General features: G+C 37.8%; 2 protein-coding genes and 1 long non-coding RNA gene across 8 annotated transcripts; 1 reads left to right on the top strand and 2 right to left on the bottom strand.

The window, feature by feature from the left end:
• Positions 1-587: 587 nt before the first annotated feature.
• On the bottom strand, positions 588-8,499 carry LOC103991093 (uncharacterized). 4 transcript variants are annotated; one of them, XM_065190931.1, is made up of 10 exons: positions 8,241-8,499; positions 5,499-6,064; positions 4,780-4,980; positions 4,511-4,613; positions 4,345-4,424; positions 4,174-4,251; positions 2,551-2,630; positions 2,326-2,437; positions 2,043-2,168; positions 588-994 (listed from the first exon to the last, which is right to left on the bottom strand). In XM_065190931.1, exons 2-10 carry the CDS (start codon positions 5,787-5,789, stop codon positions 872-874), a joined length of 1,194 nt encoding a protein of 397 aa, XP_065047003.1. In that variant the 5' UTR covers positions 5,790-6,064; positions 8,241-8,499; the 3' UTR covers positions 588-871. The 4 variants fall into 4 exon arrangements, with proteins under 4 accessions (XP_065047003.1, XP_009408729.2, XP_065047005.1 ...); XM_009410454.3 differs by lacking the exon at positions 2,551-2,630 and adding an exon at positions 3,685-3,776 and having other exon boundaries at positions 8,241-8,495; XM_065190933.1 differs by lacking the exons at positions 2,043-2,168; positions 2,551-2,630 and adding an exon at positions 3,685-3,776 and having other exon boundaries at positions 8,241-8,498.
• A 2,234-nt stretch (positions 8,500-10,733) lies between these two features.
• Positions 10,734-15,544, bottom strand: LOC135678305 (uncharacterized). The gene is made up of 5 exons (XR_010514893.1): positions 15,405-15,544; positions 13,081-13,985; positions 12,563-12,975; positions 11,359-11,513; positions 10,734-10,862 (listed from the first exon to the last, which is right to left on the bottom strand). It is a non-coding gene; the product is annotated as an uncharacterized LOC135678305 (long non-coding RNA).
• LOC103990598 (protein ROLLING AND ERECT LEAF 2-like) lies at positions 10,843-16,136 on the top strand. 3 transcript variants are annotated; one of them, XM_065190929.1, is made up of 6 exons: positions 10,843-11,148; positions 11,520-11,561; positions 12,702-13,841; positions 13,914-14,053; positions 14,152-14,375; positions 15,428-16,136. In XM_065190929.1, exons 3-6 carry the CDS (start codon positions 12,776-12,778, stop codon positions 16,002-16,004), a joined length of 2,007 nt encoding a protein of 668 aa, XP_065047001.1. In that variant the 5' UTR covers positions 10,843-11,148; positions 11,520-11,561; positions 12,702-12,775; the 3' UTR covers positions 16,005-16,136. The 3 variants fall into 3 exon arrangements, with proteins under 3 accessions (XP_065047001.1, XP_065047002.1, XP_009408068.2); XM_065190930.1 differs by having other exon boundaries at positions 10,843-11,161; XM_009409793.3 differs by lacking the exon at positions 10,843-11,148 and having other exon boundaries at positions 11,437-11,561; positions 13,935-14,053.
• The last annotated feature ends 2,230 nt before the right edge of the window (positions 16,137-18,366 follow it).

The raw sequence follows: 18,366 nt of genomic DNA, 5'->3' as shown, positions 1-18,366 counted from the left end.
AGGACCGCATTGACATGCAATTTGTTGGTTGGTCCCCCTTCTTTGCTGGACCACCACCGCAAGCATGAAATGTCTGCAGGACCATCAGAAAATTTTCCCCATGGAAAAACAAGATCATTTTCTTGTTCCAAGCTTCACAGAAGAGATGAGTCTCAGGTTCCTGGTCATCAAAAAATGAGCTCACAGTGCCATGGTCACTGTGGCCATAAAGCTACAGATTATAAACCCTTGGCTTGCTATTGATTCAGAGACACACTAAAAAAGAAAGAGGCAGTCACTGATACATCTGAAACCTTAGAGGAATTTGCACTATTACTTGACCAGGTCATGAGACAAGGCTTCTGCAAGCTTTGTCCAGCCTTGATGGATGACAAACCATTGTTCTTATGGTTCAGTCCAAGCACTAACAACATTACAACAAGTTGCATTTTATAGTGTGTATCCACTCCACACACAGCATGGTGGAGACCTGATACAGGAATCTCCAAAAGTGCCTACAGCCCAAGCACAAGCTCCACCGACACCACAAATCATTTGACCTCTTGTTGAGGTTTTACAGTATCCGCTGGAGTAGCACAATAATACAGTTTTGGAAAAGAGAAATATTATAAGATTATGCTTGAAAATTGCAACACAATCTCTTGTCAGTTCAAATTCATAAAGACAATAAATCACTTGGACTTGAGCAGAGTAAGCCTATTTTTGTCTGCAATTATGTAAAGATACCGTGGAAGATTCAAAATAAGGGGGAGAAAGATGGAGAATAAGTTCATTTATCAGAGAGCTACCATCAAGAGAGTCTTGCAAAACCTCTCGTATCTGCTGGTCTCTGAAATCATCACTGGGATACTTATACTAAGGTGAGACTAATTCAACTCCCAGTTTGTGATTTTGACCTGTTATACCTATTTATTATCTTCTCAAGAGCTGCTTTCGCATCATCCAGTGTCTGCACATCATGTTCAACTTCAAATGATATCCTTTGAACGTTAAACTGCAGTGGCATAAAAAAAGGCCCCATGAGCACCTCAATATAAACAGCATCTGTTCTATGTAGATATAAAAGCTAGATAATGTATGTAACAAAGTTTGCACACAATTTGAATCTGAAACAGTATATGAAGTTCTGATGAAATCAAAATCAAAATACTAAATGCACCAGAACTATAAAAGTACCAATTTCCACTGTTCTTATTAGTTAACACCTAAATAATCTTTAACTCAATAATGGCCTTAAAGAGCATATAAAATGCTTTCAGAGACTTGAGCATCAAGCAAAAGCAACTAAGAGGAGTATCAAGATAGTGATCCATCAAACTAAGAATGAATATATATATATATATATATATATATATATATATATACAGTAGATGACATGAAACATCCATCAAACAGAGGCAAGTGCTTGTCTTTCTGCCATATAATGCAAACACACAAGAAAGCTGCATGTGTTTTTTAATCCACCTCGTACACCATCTTGATTAGACAAGCACTTGAATATCCTAATCTTTCACATCTTCAATTAGCACTAGCTCCCATCAATCAGGAAGGAGATCTCTCAACATCACTCCTGACCATCTTATCTTGACCCATTAACTTTGCAGTTATTCATAATGCTCCCTGCTAAATTTGATCAATCATGATCACATCCCTTCATCTAATATTCTATTATATTCACAATTATTGTGAAATGCATAAGCAACACTTTTACAAAAGAGCTTAGCAATTTCACTAGACAAGATGATATTTGATGTCGGAAAAAAAATCGTTATTGCACTTGAAAATTTTACTAAAATCTGCCTATCTATAACTAGAAGTCAAAATAGTGATGATAATTTTAGTTTTTGACCTTTCTTGTCAACTATGACACAGATCAAATTGCTAGATCTATCCGTTGTGACTTAAAAACTTGCAGCAGAGTGAAAATCAAAAGTTGGAATTAAAAATTCGATATTATCATGAAGTGGTACATAACTCAGTATTTAGAATTATGAGGGGGCACAGACTTATTTCTTTGTGATATTCTAAGTGATAACAGTTACCTGTGCACCTTGCCGAACCCGAATATGAGTGCCTTTACTGTCTATGGAAATAAAAGCAGCATCATCTATCTCAGCTTCTGTTGATAAGCTATCTTTGAGTGATTTTGAGAAGAGTGCATTAAGTTCCTAAGCAGAAGATATTATTATCAAATGTCAATTGTCAAGGAGAGAGCAAGGTCACTTGACACTAATAATCTTTTTCTTTTGAAAATTAAGGGAACAAAACATTATAAAGTTAAAACAAAATTATTTGATGAAAACATGCAGCTGTGTGTAAAGATACCTTCAAATTTTGTTCTCCACTGTCAGCAGCAATTTTATCAGGTTTTGAGGCCTCATATTCCTTAACATCTACCCATGCAACAGTTCCAAATCCTCCAATGAAATAGATGCCACTGAACTATGTTGAAGGTGATATAAGTCATGGAAATACATAAAGAGTACATACTTCATATTCATGAAAAAAATATGATTGAAGTAAATGATTTAACACAATAAGAAAGAAAACCTGAGTAATTGAGCACCAAAAGCAAAGTTTAGAATAAAAATGGGATGATACTGCTTCAACATCCTTAAATGGTGAAAAACCTAACAAATATTAGAGTTTGTTATGAAGACTTGAAAGAAAAAGAAAACCTTAAAAATTTATACATTCTCATAGCATCTTAAAACAACTTATACAAAACAATGTTCATGGACCATGCATATATTCTGAATCTAAAATCTGAAAAAGCAAAATCATTGACAAATTTGTCTCAAATTGTATTTGGTCCCATTGGAACTTGCCTTCCAAATGTGCAACATAGTACAAATGCAATTTCTTGAAATTGAAAATGCTAGCAAATAATTGAAGTAACAAGAATAATCCTTCTGTAAAGTGACAACAACAGTACAAGTTTGTTGTCCTTGGCTAGTGTCGATTGGCATGAAGCCATTCCTTATTATACTAGCATGTTACCAGCAATAGACATGCTGGTGGAAATAATATGCATGGTTAATCCTGTTGGAAAACTGTCATGGATGTAAAGGTTTGAGAGAGATTTCTTGGCACGATGCCTTGTTCCTCTATATCCTTATTTTACCCTTCTTTATTTCTACTATCCTTATTTTCTATGCAAGAATCCATTCAACAGCAGATTAGACCCTCATTCTTGTTAAAATCATACCCAAACCCAATCAGATAGAATTCACATTGTTAGTCTAACAACTAGGTGGCAAGCTCAAAAAGATTAGTAGTAGAGCAACTCAATCAAGGATAGTCTTGAAGATCTCAATTAGAAATATATTCAACTGTTGATGGTGATTGAAGCTAATTTTAATAAGAAACTTCAGAGTTATGATGAAGGATAGGAAACTTTAACTTTTAGCTCTGTATCCAAAACTTCAAAGATGCATTTAGAATCTTTGCCTCTATTCTAACAATTTTCCTACTACAAGAATTCACCTCTACATCATATCATACCTTGGTCTAAATCAAATCAAAACTGCTCAAGTTGAAGTTCAGTTTATCAATATGCTAGTGGATTCCTACAAAGTGTATCTAAAATTATTATCAGGTCCAGTGGTACTGGTAATAGTTTCAACTTTCAAGCACATGTGAATGCACAAAATCAAACGTGGGAAAAGAAGTTTAAAGGCAAACCTAATGTTCTGCATCCTGTAATAGTATAAGTTGCCCAATTGTTTGGATGCCCACTGCTGGTGTTTTGCCGCAAATTGCTGACAAGCCCATTCCTAAGGTAGATAAAAATGTAACATCTTTAGACATCCATTACTAGCTAAGCCGTAAAGTAAAATTTTTTTGTCGGAACATCTATAATAACCAGCAGAACTTTGACAAAATATTCAGGGTAATCCTAATGGCCATTTAACACATCAAATCTCACTCCTGCATAGTATCTCTCCTAATCCCTATCTACATAGGGGATCTCTCTCCTTGATGTATGACGGCCATAAACTTTAACCTAAATATCCATTTCACTAGTTATTGTATGTTGGAAAAAGAACATATCAGCTATTTTATGTCTGTAGCCACAGAATAATAAAATACATAGCTTTCGCATACTAAAGTATTCCAAAAAAGATAGCAAAGAATAGAGCCATCAAAAAACTTGTATAACTAGTCAAAAACCTGCTGATCAGCTGCAAGAGGGAAGACATCACCAAATATCGTCGCACGTGCATTTGATAGTGACGTCCATCCAGGTATCTTCAGTTAAAAGATCATTTTAGCATGGAGAAAAACAGAACCTGTATCTAAAGTCCTAGACAAGATGATTGTATCAATCAAGCTATGTGGCACCTGCACAACAAGCGAACATTTTGAATTCACCAAGAGATTCCTTGTATGGATTGCTAGTGGAGAGAGTGAAAAAATGGGATCTGCATAGTAGCACAAAAATAACAAGATCTGAATCTCCTGTAATTGGTGAGGTTGGAAATACATATAAGATAAGAATGATGCTTACGCCCCGTTGGATCAGGTGCAAAATCTACCAACGAACCAAATGGGTAGCCTTCACGGCGATTATGCATCCGGGACACTATAGTGCATAGTTGACCATACTTGGCCTTTATTTGTCGACATAAAAGCAGAGGTAAAGAGGTATGAGGTGTAAGACACGAATTAGCGTGGACTTAAAAAGATCATATTCAGATGAATAACATGAAAAAATAAGCAGGAAAAAAAAAAGACTATCTGAGAATCCCCAATAATTTTGTTTCTGGTTAACATTACCTGCTGCATTAAATTGTGAACAGCTAAGGCTGGGTGAGGTAAGTTATTGACAGCCAATGCACTTTGAACACCACCAGAAATCGGTGTCCTGAAGAGTCCAGCTTTGGATCCAGTTGTTACACGTCCAGCAGTAACAGGTGTTACCATTTCCATATTTCCACTCATGCAATCCTCATGGCCACCATTTTGAATTATGTCATTCTGACACAAGACCAAAGAAATATCATAAATTTTCTTACCAGTCACTAGTTTTACTCCTCACAATAAAAAATTGAGATGAAAATGACTTCTTTATACCATTACAGGGATTAGGAGAGAAAAGAAATGTAGAGTTTTGATGCTCAGCTAAAATCTGGATGAAGAGGCTAAACAAGACAGTCCCTACATGTGAAAAGCGATTAATCATACTGATTTCATGACCAATAATTTAGTCTGTGGGCAAGGAAGCTATGGCTTCTATCATCAATCATATTCCTTTCTTCATCACTTTGTTTTCTCGTAAACCATGAAATTATATTCACTACAGTCATATTATCCTCGTAGAAAACACGTCCAAATTAATTCTCTAACCCTGTATATATATAACAATTAATGATCCAACAGAGATCAGTTCAGGCATGAACTTTATACATCTGTCAGGGTAGCAAAAGAGGAGAAAAGACCACCTCCGAGACCACAGAAACAAAACCTTTACCATAGGAACTATCGTCGCAATGTACCTGAATCGATGCGGGGTCACCGTCGATCAAGACACTAAATCCATTTGTCAAAGCCCCACTGTTTTCTCCGCCAATTCCGGAGGCTCCGTGTGCGAGGACCCGCCACCTTTCCCCGCGACTCTGAGGGCTCCGCGGAGGGCCCGAAAGTGCCAAAGAAGCGAGCTTTTCTGGGCAGTTACCGCACCAGAATCGGAAAGTTGAGGCTTTAACTAGGGATGAGCACTTTGGTAGGCGAACAACAGGGGCTTCAATCCGCCAGGGGGTGACAGCAGAGCTGCAGAGGGACTCCATGGACCAAAGAAGGGAGATGGAGAGCACTCTCCGACGGAGAAAACCCTAGAACGACGGAGGGGGAGCCTCAGGCATCCAAGATGAGTTCAAATTGGAATCCCATGGTAATCTTTAACGCTTCCCAAATTTATTGAGATGCCGCGCAATCTCGAGCTTCAATCCTACGCAATCTTCCCCCATTCGATGAATGCAAATTTCTTCATCTACCCGACGGTTTACCTGCGCTGTTATTGGATTTGAACGTGGCTCCACCGGACGGGTCTCACGTTGCGCTCCTTCATCCTCGTTGGCCACCAAGAGAAAAATAAATAAATAATCTTGATTTAGTATTTGATTAATTCAATATTTATAAAAATAAAACATATAAATTCAAATTTAAAATATATATTTATCATTTTTCTCAGTTAATCAACAATGTATAGTTATAATGGTAATTAATTTTACACGAGATATGTAAATATGAATTTCAAGCAATATTTATTTATAAAGTTGTATTCAGATTGATTATGTATTTTTGAGGATTATATTTGGTTTTGGGTTATTAACATGTATGAATACACCTTAAAGATCCTAAATATGTAAATCTCAAGTCAAAATCATGGGAATCATATGGTCAAACATATAGGATTGTCTTTGACATAAATGACCTTTTTCCCAAATATTCTCACATCATTTTAAATATCACTTAGTTTTCCTTATTGTTTACTTTAGAACTCCACTTTTCCTATCTTACAAATCAAAATGCATTTTAACTAATTATTAGACAAATAGAAAAAAAAAGAGGAGTTAGCCAAGTTGAGATCATTGAACTTTATCATACACCTTATTTATATTTAAATCTTCCACCTTCTTTTTTTTTTTTGTAAAAATAGTATTAAAAATATAAATAATGTTTTCCAAACTAATCATCTCCTAACCCAATTTTGATTGAATTAAAATATCCTCAATTTTTTTATTAAATAAAAAAATTCAAAATAATTATATTAAATAAAGTAACTATTTTTATTTATTAAATTATAAAAAAATGACTGGAAAAATAATGTGAACATTTACCTCTCTAAATTTAGATTTAGCATAAATGCATTTATAGTCATAAAATTCACAAAAATAACATATACTTCATTATTGTTAATATCTGTTAATAAATTATCATCAAAATAATATTGAAGTTTCAAATAACATTAACATCCACTAGATTTAGTGGTAGCTTTGAGATTTGTGACCCTCTTTTATGATGTAATCAAAGACTAAAATAAGACTCTCTAACTTTCTACTAATATTTTATAATCATTAATACATATGTTTTGTAAATAATGTAGTAAAGTAATTGATAAGAATAAAATTTATTTTATGTTAAACAATGTTTAATTGAAGTCAATTACTAGTAATCATATTTCATAGGGGTTAATCAACTTTGGAGGGACATGCATGCTATTTCATAACTAGAAAGGGTTGATCCGTAAAAGTCCCCAAAAGATATAATTTTTGGAAATAATAATATAATTTTCTCTTCCCCTTCTCCCCACTCCGTGGCGGTTTTCCGCGCCCATTTAAAACCGCCGCCCGCCGCAAAGGAATCGGAAGGAAGACTTCTCAGGTCTGCGAACTCCGATCCCGATGGAGGACGCGACGGCGATGTCGGCGTCGCTGGTCAGGGTGTCCCCCTCGATGCTGCTCTATCGGACCGCCGGCCACGAAGCAGAAGTGGTTCCGGACGTTCCGGGATCTGGTCTACGCCTGCCTGACTCAAGGAGGCTCCGGCGCCCGTCAGTAGGCGCCGGAAGGGCGTCGTCTGCTCCGGTTTGTTTCTCATTCCGAATCCCCTTTTCTTCCCTCCTTTGTTTTCGTCCCAAGATTGCTGGCCATCATGGTGTGTTGGTTTCATTTGTAGTTTCTATTTGGTTGATAGCGAGATGTTGGTATAGTATGTATGCATAGGGCAAGCTGGTGATGCAGGTCTTAAGCGAGCTGGTCCTGCGCACGCTGGGTGCCGCAACGGAGGCAGGGGATTGTTTCCGGTGGTCTCATAACCAAGGAGCTGAGCTATGCGCTTGATCAATTGGCAGAAAAGAGGTACTTATGACATGGAAAATTGCATTGGGAATATACGGTTGATTTCTCTGATTGAGCTGACAATTTTTGGGTCTTGCTTTCACCTCCTTCTAGCGCTGTCAACTAGAATTAGATCCTATACATACTAAGGACTCTACGTATGCAGCCTTACCCCTATTTTAGAGAGTGTGTTTCGGAAAATTGAACCTTGATATCTTAGGTTGCAAAAGAAGCAAACTTACCATCATAATCAGGTCTAAGGACTGCTTATCGGTAAGCTTTATTAATGGTTTTGCCTATTACTTCACATGAAGTCGATTGCTTGTTCCACACAAAATTCAAGAAATAAACACCATTTCTTGCTTGTATACAGTTCTAAACACAAAATTTTCTACTTACCAGTGTCATGCAGAGAGTGTTAATCGCTTGCTTGGGGTTCATGGCCTGATTCCTGCAAGAGCATTACATGAGAAGAAGAGAGCCAAATGTAGCCAAGGACAAACTTGCCGGCAACTTGCAGGTGAGGCACTCTTTTTACTCGAGGCAATGTCGGCAAGTCATCCTTGGCTGTACTCTACTCTCTGCCTCTTCATGCAAAGCCCTCAACAAGCTCCCTCATCCCTCGAGGTAGGTGTGCAACCTTTCCTCCTCGAAGCACCATCTTACATCTTTTCCACTGCACCTTGTGGACATAAGAGACTTGGTTTATATAGGCATGGCTGGTACATTGAGCTATAAGTTTTGGTATGCGTTTGTTCCTTCTGGTTGGCTGTAGATAGCCAATGGAATGATACGGAGATCTCTTTTGTCCCTCGAAGAATTCCACAAAGCATATGTGATATTCGCTGCGAAATGGAAATCGTCCAAGACCGGTATCATGCTGAGGTCTAAGACCAGACAAGTGAACCTATCTCCATCATTTATGGGAGTTTTAGGCTTTAAACGAAGGCTGTGGAGATGGGCGGGTCTTCCACTTATGTGTGGTACATGCCTCTATAAGATGTTTTAGGCTGTTATAGGAATGGAATAATGATGGAGGCCACACTGAGATATGGAGGGGCGACTTATGCCTGGCTCATGATTTAAGGATAAAATATAAGGTCCACTTTTTTGTTGACTTTGCTATATTTTACAGCACCCTTGCTTTGGAAGGGTGTTTGATTCCCTTTTCTGCAGCTATTTCTCTGCAGATTTTGTGCACGCATTTGTTTTAGTTGCCTAAACTGTATAGACTTCCTTGCTTCTCGTTATGAAGATCTCTCACACTTGGTACAAGCACCAATGTCAGTGGGATTTCTATCAATCCTGGTAAAGATTTGACAAGTTGAAGTTATTTGTCATTTCTGATAGTCAAATTGTGGTATTATTTTACTGTTAATCTGTGGATTCTCCTCTGGTTTTATTTCTTGGTTGGAGAAACGATGCAGATTTTTAGATCAACAACGTTTCGGATAAAATGAACATCTTTAGGAATAGTCACCCTTTTGCCGTTAATGAACTGAGGTTTTGGATGAGCATTTGTCTTGTCACTTGTGATTTAAGGATATCAGACACTTGATCAACTTGGACAAGTGGAGATCATTTGGTTTGGATCTCAATTGTTCTCCATTTCCCTTTTGACATTGCAGAGTGCTTGATTTCCACAAATTTGGCCACATTATTTTTGTTTGAGCTTGTAGAGCAATCTTTCCCCACAGGTCGATTAGGTTCATTCAATATGGAAATGCTGGACCCTCTTTTTTCTTGAGGAATCTGATCCTTTCTAATAAAGGCTGGCCCCAGAAATCTTCATCTGAGACGTGTTCCTTTAACCTCCACTAATTTAATTCCTTCTGTTTTCTCCTCACTCTTTAAGCTTCCCTTATTTTTGTTATTATTTCTATTTTGTGAGTTCCCCTCACTCATTGTATTCCCACTTGCCCAATAGAAAATCTAAATTAGGATGTATTCTTCTTTTGCCCAAAAATTAAATGATGGATTAGATACAAGTTTAACTTGCCATGCAAAAGTTCAACTTCTGTTAGTTTCTCAATTGTTCTGTAGGTATTGTTTGAAATATCAAGTTCTGTCAGTTTCTCAGTCAGTACCTATTAGTATATAAGAGTCTGATCACATAAGTATTCACTGTAGGTTAGGACTTATTTGAAGGCAGATCTTGATATGGCACAGGTTGACCTATCCACTGACCTGACAACAAATTATTAGAAATATGACAGCAGAAATGATACTTGTAAAGAGTGAAACATGGTACCTTATTCATAAGTTGGATCAGGTCCGTGGATATGGAATCATGTTGATTGAATTGTGCTGGATCACTGACGTTGTCTGTTCCTTTGCTTGACAGCATATATGTAGATATATAGCTTTATTGTATATTTCAGAATTTGAACTTATATATCATATGTAATGAGATCAATTTCATGATTGTACTATTAAACTTCTTACAGGGGATTGCCTTTAAATTGATTTGTCAGCATTGCATCTCAATTTAAGCTGCTGAAGTAGGTAGCATTCTTTGTGATTTCTTGACGAGATTCATTTTTGGTGGTTGCCACAAAGTTCCCGTGGGTTAAGCAGATTAAAGATCACTTCTTCTTCTAAGTTTTGAAATGGCAGATAAAAAGCCCTTCTTATGATGCCATCAGATCGCCAGGGTTACTTCGTTGGGCACGAGTAAAAGATAAAAGAGAAGCCTAAGTTACTGTCATTGATCAACATTCTCAGAGTTTTAGACCACGGAAGAGGAGTGATCTTTGCATGGGCGTTCTGAGGAAGGTACACGCAGGGCCAATTCGTAACTTTTGCTTATTCTGAGGTCATTTTGAGGGAATCAAACCTTTGGTTGCATCAAGAAACAAAGAGCTTTAGTTCAAGAATTGAAGGACAGACATTGCCGAATCTTTTTCTCTCTTTTGCTCGTCGTGCATGTCCAAGATCTCACTTTTTCCCCCTTGGCTTTTCCAAATTCTGTTGGTGTGTTCTTCACTTGTTCTTTCCCACGAGAACAGACAGTCCCTTGAGCTGCAGTTCAGTGCATAAAGCATCTTATAAATCTGTCCGAGATAGTCTTGTTAATTACTTAGCTTAATTGTTGTTATGGTGAACAAGAAATGAGTTTATCTATCCTTTAGACAAGCTGAGTTCAGCTTCCATGTCAAGCTATGTTCTAATTTCGAGGACAAGAAAGCTTATTCTTCGAGAGGTTCTTTTTGTTTCATTAAGACTCTTCCTCTTGGTGTTGCCTCGAGTTCGTTGAATCCATTGGCTTCTCCCTCCTCCGAGAGGAGTCAGGTTTTCCTTCTAGCAGGTTTTACAGCAACGTAAATGTCTTGCTAAATAAGTCTATCTATATTTCTAATCGTAATGATGCCATTCTTGTTACCAAGATGGTGTAAATCTTCCTTTGCAGGGATTTGAGCAGTTTGGCATTTTGATTTTATACTATTTGTTCTAGTTGTTTTGCAAGATATGGAAAATATATTAGCAGATAACACATGTCAGTATTTGATAGTTTCACCTGTGTAGACGTTCTTTGCATAAAATTGTCAGGAACACTCTTCGGATTTGTCTCTTGAAATCCCGTGAAGATTTACATGGAAAATCTAGTGACATGAGTGTTACTTCTCTCCTCTGGATCTTTTCATCAGCTCCTGACCGCCTTTCTCTGGTGTTCTGCAGATGATAAAGAAGAATAATAAGAAGAAAGAAAGATAAGAAAAGGTTTCTGTTTTTTTACTCTCATTTTTGTATTATGTTATGCTTAGGATATGCATGTGTTATCATCCAACTTTTTCTGAAGGGAGTTACTAAAATTCTGTAAAGTTCTTTTTCTTCAACGGCAGTGGTCATTCTATCTTTATCAGAATTTTGATAGAATAAATGAGATTTTCTTTAGCAAAGGATGTTATTTTCTCTCTTTTGCATTTAAGAGCTATGTCAATAACTATCCTCTTGAAAATTCCTTCTCCTGATTTGTTGCAGAACTGCAGAGTATAAAATGTTTCTACTTGCTGATTCTAGTATCTAAAATTTGTACAGTAAAGAGTGGCTTACTAATGACATGTTCAGCATCACTTCCAACATACAAGGAGGTGCTTTTTGCTGCTGCAACTATCTGCTTTTCTGAACAATCTCTATTTTCACCATACTCAGTTCTAAGTGGGCTTTTGGTGTCAGCCTGTCAGATTTGCATCGGTCTGTCCCTTGGGCGGCAAGGCATAAGAGTTTCTAATGTTACTTTTTCTTTTTGAAGCAGAGTTGTTCAACTTCTTTAAAGTCCTTTTTCTTTAATAGCAGAATCTGAGTTCATTCTATCTTCATTATAACTTTAATTATCTCGGTGAGATCATCTTTTGCACAGTGATGTTATTTTCCCTCTTTTGCTTTTAAGAGCTACAATCATTATTTACTATCGAAACATATCTTCCTGAAAATTACTTCTCCAGATGATTTATTCAGATAATTGCAATTTAAAATGCTGATTCTGATATTTACAAACATAGTTCATACTCCATGAAATTAGCATGCAAGGGTTGTTTTTTGTTGCTGCAATCCCTACTTTTCTGAAGATTTCCATCATCAGCATATTAAATGAGAAGGAACAAATGAAATCATGGATTTGTTCAGTGTACATTGATCTTTTGCTTCTCTTTGCATCTTTTTATAAGTCACGAAGTTTCAATTCCTACTGATGCATGATTTCAATCTTAGAGTATACTTACTTTGACAAGGTCTGGGCTAGAAATCCTGAAAAGGATGGGTTGCTTTGTTCCCGTAGATAAACTTGATTTCCTTGATAGCTCTGTTTCATAACTTGAAGAAGCACAGCATCTGATAAATTGTTTCTCTTCCTTTTTTAAGTTTGCAAAGCTTCAGTGAAGCATCACTGGCTTACCCACACTGAGTCTGTCTTGGGTTCAAGGCTGAAGTTGAAGATGGGATGTTCGACTTCCAAGCTGGAGGATGAAGATGCCGTCCGGCTCTGCCATGACAGGAAGAACTTCATCAGACAAGCTATCGAGCAGAGAGACCGATTTGCTGATGGCCACACTGCCTACATCCAGTCTCTGATGCGAGTCTCCCTTGCTCTACGTAATTATGTTGATGGTGATGAATATAATTTCTTCTTCACTTCCTGCAAGACTTCCCCATCACATCCTATCAGAAGTTTTAACCCAGAGATCATCATGATTCCTATGAAACCTTTTACACCAAAGCAAAAGCAACATGAGAAAAGCACCTGTTCTTCACCGAATTACATGAAAGCAGGAGGGAATCCACTGATCTCCGTGGAGGAACGGCATGAGTCACCAGCAAATAAGAGCAAGGAATGCTGTTATATCGCATGGCAGAATGGTGCCGATGGATACTTTGCTGCAGAGGCTCCGACCACGGATGCAGATGCCTCATTCCTCTCCTCACCATATGAAAGACTGAGGCATCCACCAGCATCACCTCAGGCTTCACAATTGGACTTCTTTTGGAACCCATTCTCATCTTATGGATACTCCTATGGGAACAGTCTTGATGAGGTTCTGCTTGATGGTAATACCCATGGGCAAAGGAAGATTTGGGAAGATGAAGGGGTACCTGCACTGGAAGGACAGGCTGACAAGAATGAGAAGGCACGAATGAAGAAGGGGGGTAAGATTAATATTAAGCCCACTGCTGGTAAACAACCAGCTGATGCCTATAAACAGAAAGAAAATATGGATGATATGAAGGAATTCTGGTTGCAAGGTTGGCAGAGGAGTACTGAAGTATCAGAAACTCAAAATGCAGCAGAACTCCTAATCGATAATGATCAGGGAATTGTCAGAGATAGAAATAGCTCACAGGAAACTCCCGGTTTCACTGTTTACATAAACAGAAGACCAACAAGCATGGGAGAGGTCATGAAGGATATTGAAGCCCAATTTGTCAGAATTTGCAATTCTGCTAGTGAACTCTCTACATTCTTCGAAGTCAGCAGCACTCAACCCTCTTCATCCTCGCTACAAGGTGGGTACATCAAGCCTGCTCTCTGATAACAATAATATGTAGGAACCTCGTTATTTTTATCTTCTGATACAGTTTCAAGGATGTTGAATCCAGCTGCTATGGCTCCTTCAACATCTTCACACATGGAGGAATCTCGTGCAGTCCCTGGAAGCCACAAGTCAACACTGGATAGACTGTATGAATGGGAGAAGAAGCTATATGATGAAGTAAAGGTAGTTAAAGCTTTTGACAGATAGTTACAGAATTTGTAAATTGTAATACAAAGTGAAACTTGTTTGCTTCATTACATCCATATGATTTTGTTGTGCAGTGTGGAGAACGTGCACGAATAGAATATGAAAAGAAGTGCATGCAGCTGAAGATTCAAGATGTGAATGAAGATGAGGCTTTTGTCGTCGATAAGACTAGTTCTTCTTTAAGAGATCTCCAAACTCGACTTAGGGTTTCCATAAGTTCCACTGCATACATATCAGAAAGAATTGAGACATTACGGGACCAGGAATTGCACCCTCAGGTTCTGGAATTGATCCAAAAGTAAGTTACTTTCTACTATTAAGCTTTCTCATTCAAGTAACAACTTCAGTATACTGCATACAATTGTACATTAGAAAAGTCTATAGCTTAATCTATTTTGAATGTATTAGGTCAGATCCAATTGGTGAAAAACCCATGGAAAATAGAAAAGGCAGATCTTGGATGAAAGGGATGCATTCAAGTTTTCAAATAATGTGTTAGATTAATGTATATTAATCTGAAAATGCATACATGTCAGTATACCTGAATGCATATACCATAACTAATGAGCAAATGTAGATACTACATCGCTGACCAGTCAAGCAATCTTGTTGCACTAGAACACAACAACAAGGTTTCTTCCTAAAGAGTGATCTGAGACGCACATGAAAAACAATTTATAGGTCGTTCAATCTGGCATGAAACTACATATCAAACCTTCTGCAGCATATGGTGGTGTTTCATCTAGCCTTTATCGTTCTATTTATCCAGTGCAAGAATAAATTAACAGATATCACTATGATCTTTTCCATATACATGTCATGTTTAGGAGAAATAGAATATTAGGAAAAGAGAACATGATCACATTAAATGGTCAGAGTGAACATGTAACCTTGTTTCTTATTTGGATGTCATATTCCTAATGTGCTTTTACATGCAAAATCTAATAAAACATGCAAGGAAAGGATTGTGATCCCCATAATGTAAGGAAAAACATCAAGGATGCTAATCATCTTTTGCAGACTTTGTTTTATCTGAGATCATAGGTTGTTTATGAAATCTTGCATGCTCTCATTATTCTTTTTATATTCTCTTAGCTTAATTGCATATTTTTTTTCTTCAAAAGAAAAAAAAGTAAGCTGCTTTCAAGTTTTTGTATCTATCCAAATAATCATTCTATTCCCTTCCTAAAAAATTGTGACCAGTTTACCTTTATATAAATTGAAGTTGAAGCAGTAATCTTTATAAGGTCAGGCTTTTACCCTAAAAATGTCTCCACCTTTGTAGGTTGGATCAAACACTTCCTTCTACGCAATCAGAGCTTCTCACCTTTCCTTTGTATTGCGGCGCAGGTTAGCAAGCATGTGGAGGACCATGGCGGAGTGTCACCGGATACAGAAGCATACGATAGACGAGGCCAAGCTCCTCCTTTTCTCGCCCTCCGTCGCTGCCGTATCCGCCGGGATACCACCGCCGAGACCTTCCCGCTTCGCTGCCGCACTCGAGGCGGAGCTCCGGAACTGGGCCTCTTGCCTCGCGACCTGGATCGAAGCCCAGCGGTGCTATGCCCGCGCCCTCGCCGGCTGGATCCGCCGGTGCGCCCCGCCTACGCTCGACGCCGCGGCCTCCACGCCAAGCCGCTCCACCATGGGTGCGCCACCGGCATACGGCGCATGCGTCTGGTGGTCCCGGATGGTGGACTCGGTGAGCGAGGCGGCGGCGATCGACGGGGTGGAGATGTTCGCGGCGGGTGTGGCGTCGGTGGCGGCCGGGCAGAGGAGGGAGGGTGTGGCCGAGGTGGAAGAGGCTGTGGGGGGGCGGGCGGCCGAGCTGGGGCCGAAGGTGGTGTGCGCGGGGCTGGCGGTCGCCGTCGGAGCGGTGGCCGAGTTGGCGGTCAACTCAGCGGAGGGATATGACGAGTTAGTGTAACGAGTTTGGATTCGGTTTGAATTGGTTGGGGCTCCGTTTCGTGTAATAGAATTTTGGCGTTCTATCATATCCTAAAAAAATGAATTCATGAAAAAAATGCCCTTTTAAGTTTTTTTATGGAGAAGTACCTCATTTTAAGAATTCTCCTACTCTATCCTTTTATCTGATACTTTTAATATCATCGATCACCCATCCCTTTATTTCTCCCCTTTTCTATAATACAGTATTTTTAACGATATTTTAAAATATTATATTATATATTTTTTAATTATGTTATGGTGTTTTTCTAGTATTATTAAAAATACTATAATGTAATATTAAAATATTATAAATGAAATTTATATAAAAAAATAGTATTGTAGTATTTTTTTTTTGTTGAGACTCATAATTTTATTATTATTGTTGTTATATTTTTTTAATATTCTTAAAAACATTATGACATAATATAAAATATTATAATTAGATCGATTCATCCTATTATCACAGACTTGGTTAGTTTTGCTTAAGTCGTGTGATACCATTGCGTGTCCCTTCATAAAGGGTTAATTTCTTTGAAACCTTTTATAGTCTCTTAAGAACCTGTAAAAGAAAAGACGAGTTCGAGAAAGTATTTAACTTGGGTTCACACAACAATCATTTTAATAAACATTTGAGAAACAATGCAAATTACAAACATAGACTTCACAAGCTCTAAACGATTGTATAACAAAGGGTCTAAGATGGTTCGTCATGGTCAAAAGCCCTCACAAATGCTTATATGACACTACTACGGAATAAGATAATAAACCAACTCTAGATATTACCCCAAAGGCTTATCTAATCATGTGCTACCTGGGTAGCTCTTGGGTGCTGTGTTAGTTGATACTCTATATCACTCTACGGAGTAAGAAAACCTTCAAAATAGCTGCTTGGATGACTTGTTTCTAGATAGTTTTATCTCTATGCAATGATTGCACATAACCTATGTTTACAAGCTTAAAACTACCACAAAAGTCAACCAAAATGGGGTTGTCAAGCCTATCACAAGCTTTCTACATGTTATGCAAAGCATGAACAAAATCAAAATACAAGGATATACACAAGCATTATATCGAACACCCTGTTTATAATTTTATCCATGACATTCTTTTCTACTTATTCCTTTGACATCATTATTGAAGTCTTTGCGGATGGTACATCTCCTCGCCTTTGTTGAATTTTCAATCTTCTGCTCTAGTTGCAATGTGTCTCTCGACTCCTAGCTACTCTTTGTCATTGTTGAGTAGTCAAACTTTGATCAGCTATGTTGTTTCAACTCAATAATAACTCTGACTCTGACTCTTGTTAAGTGAAATGCATATTGGAGCTTTATTGAGATTATCTTGAAGATTTTGATATAATACATCAGTATGTCCGATTATTTCAATGTCCCTCTCGAGTAACCTACGACATGGAATATTTAGAGTTTGTGTTTAAAGGCGAATTAATCTTATTATCATGATCTCATCATAATTCAATTCTCATTGTATAAATCCAAGAACATCACAATATATCCATCATCCAATATAATGTAAGAAAAATTGTTCTAACAGGACATATATTTAGGAGGGATAAATGGCAATGATAACTTAAATTATGACTTGACAATAAATGGTAAAACGATATATCTAACAGGACATATATTCAGCAAGCACACTTGTTAGATTATGACTCTTCGCTAATGCAACCCCTATTGTGCCCCTCAAGGCTTAGCAATATGCTAAGCTTGTTGCATACTTTAGCCTCCTATGAGTATATCCTTCCCATGCAGAAGAAAAAGTTTCAATACTCTATTGGTATGAGTACCAGATTCTTCGAGTTCATAATTTTCCTCACATTTGTAAGTTTTGCATAACTCTTTTGGTCACCGAACAACCTATCCCTCCTTACACAATTTTATCCTTTGCAAAGCGTCTTGCTTATCTTAAGCATTATCAAGTTTGGTTGCAAACGTCGAGCAGTAACTCAAACTCAGCCATCCCAACTTATGTGCGCTATGCATTCTTCCTAGCTCGCTTGTTCTCATGATGCCTCTCGAGAAAGGAGTTGATCATTTTTCTAAATGTCAATCTTGGATGTCCGTTTCTCTAGGTGACTCATTTCCCTATATCTCAACACTATTTCCCTTAAATAGTTGTGCATGCTAGTTGCCCTAAATGCAGTCTTGTTATGTCTCTTACGTTTGCATGCCAAGTATTTCTAAGTGTGCTTATCCCACTTTGAGATTATTTATTACGGATTTAATTGATTTTGCTTGCGGTACCTTTGCATGTCCATTAGCAAAGGGTTAGTTCCTCCGAAACCTCTAATGATCCCTTAAGGACATGTAAAAAAGAAGACGAGT

The sequence above is a fragment of the Musa acuminata genome, chromosome BXJ1-7 (assembly GCF_036884655.1).
Source record: "Musa acuminata AAA Group cultivar baxijiao chromosome BXJ1-7, Cavendish_Baxijiao_AAA, whole genome shotgun sequence".
NCBI classification, from domain to species: Eukaryota; Viridiplantae; Streptophyta; class Magnoliopsida; order Zingiberales; family Musaceae; genus Musa; species Musa acuminata.
Note: the sequence above shows the minus strand (reverse complement) of the source record. Positions and strands in the feature narration are given on the sequence as shown.

Coding starts and splice junctions, on each gene's coding strand:
- LOC103990598 (XM_065190929.1), top strand. CDS start 12,776: ATGGGATGTTCGACTTCCAAGCTGGAGGATGAAGATGCCGTCCGGCTC. Junction 13,842..13,913: donor CTCTTCATCCTCGCTACAAG/GTGGGTACATCA, acceptor CTTCTGATACAG/TTTCAAGGATGTTGAATCCA. Junction 14,376..15,427: donor GTTCTGGAATTGATCCAAAA/GTAAGTTACTTT, acceptor ATTGCGGCGCAG/GTTAGCAAGCATGTGGAGGA.
- LOC103991093 (XM_009410454.3), bottom strand. CDS start 5,789: ATGGAGTCCCTCTGCAGCTCTGCTGTCACCCCCTGGCGGATTGAAGCC. Junction 3,777..4,173: donor CTCTTGCAGCTGATCAGCAG/GTTTTTGACTAG, acceptor TATCTACCTTAG/GAATGGGCTTGTCAGCAATT. Junction 995..2,042: donor GGGTTCGGCAAGGTGCACAG/GTAACTGTTATC, acceptor ATGCCACTGCAG/TTTAACGTTCAAAGGATATC.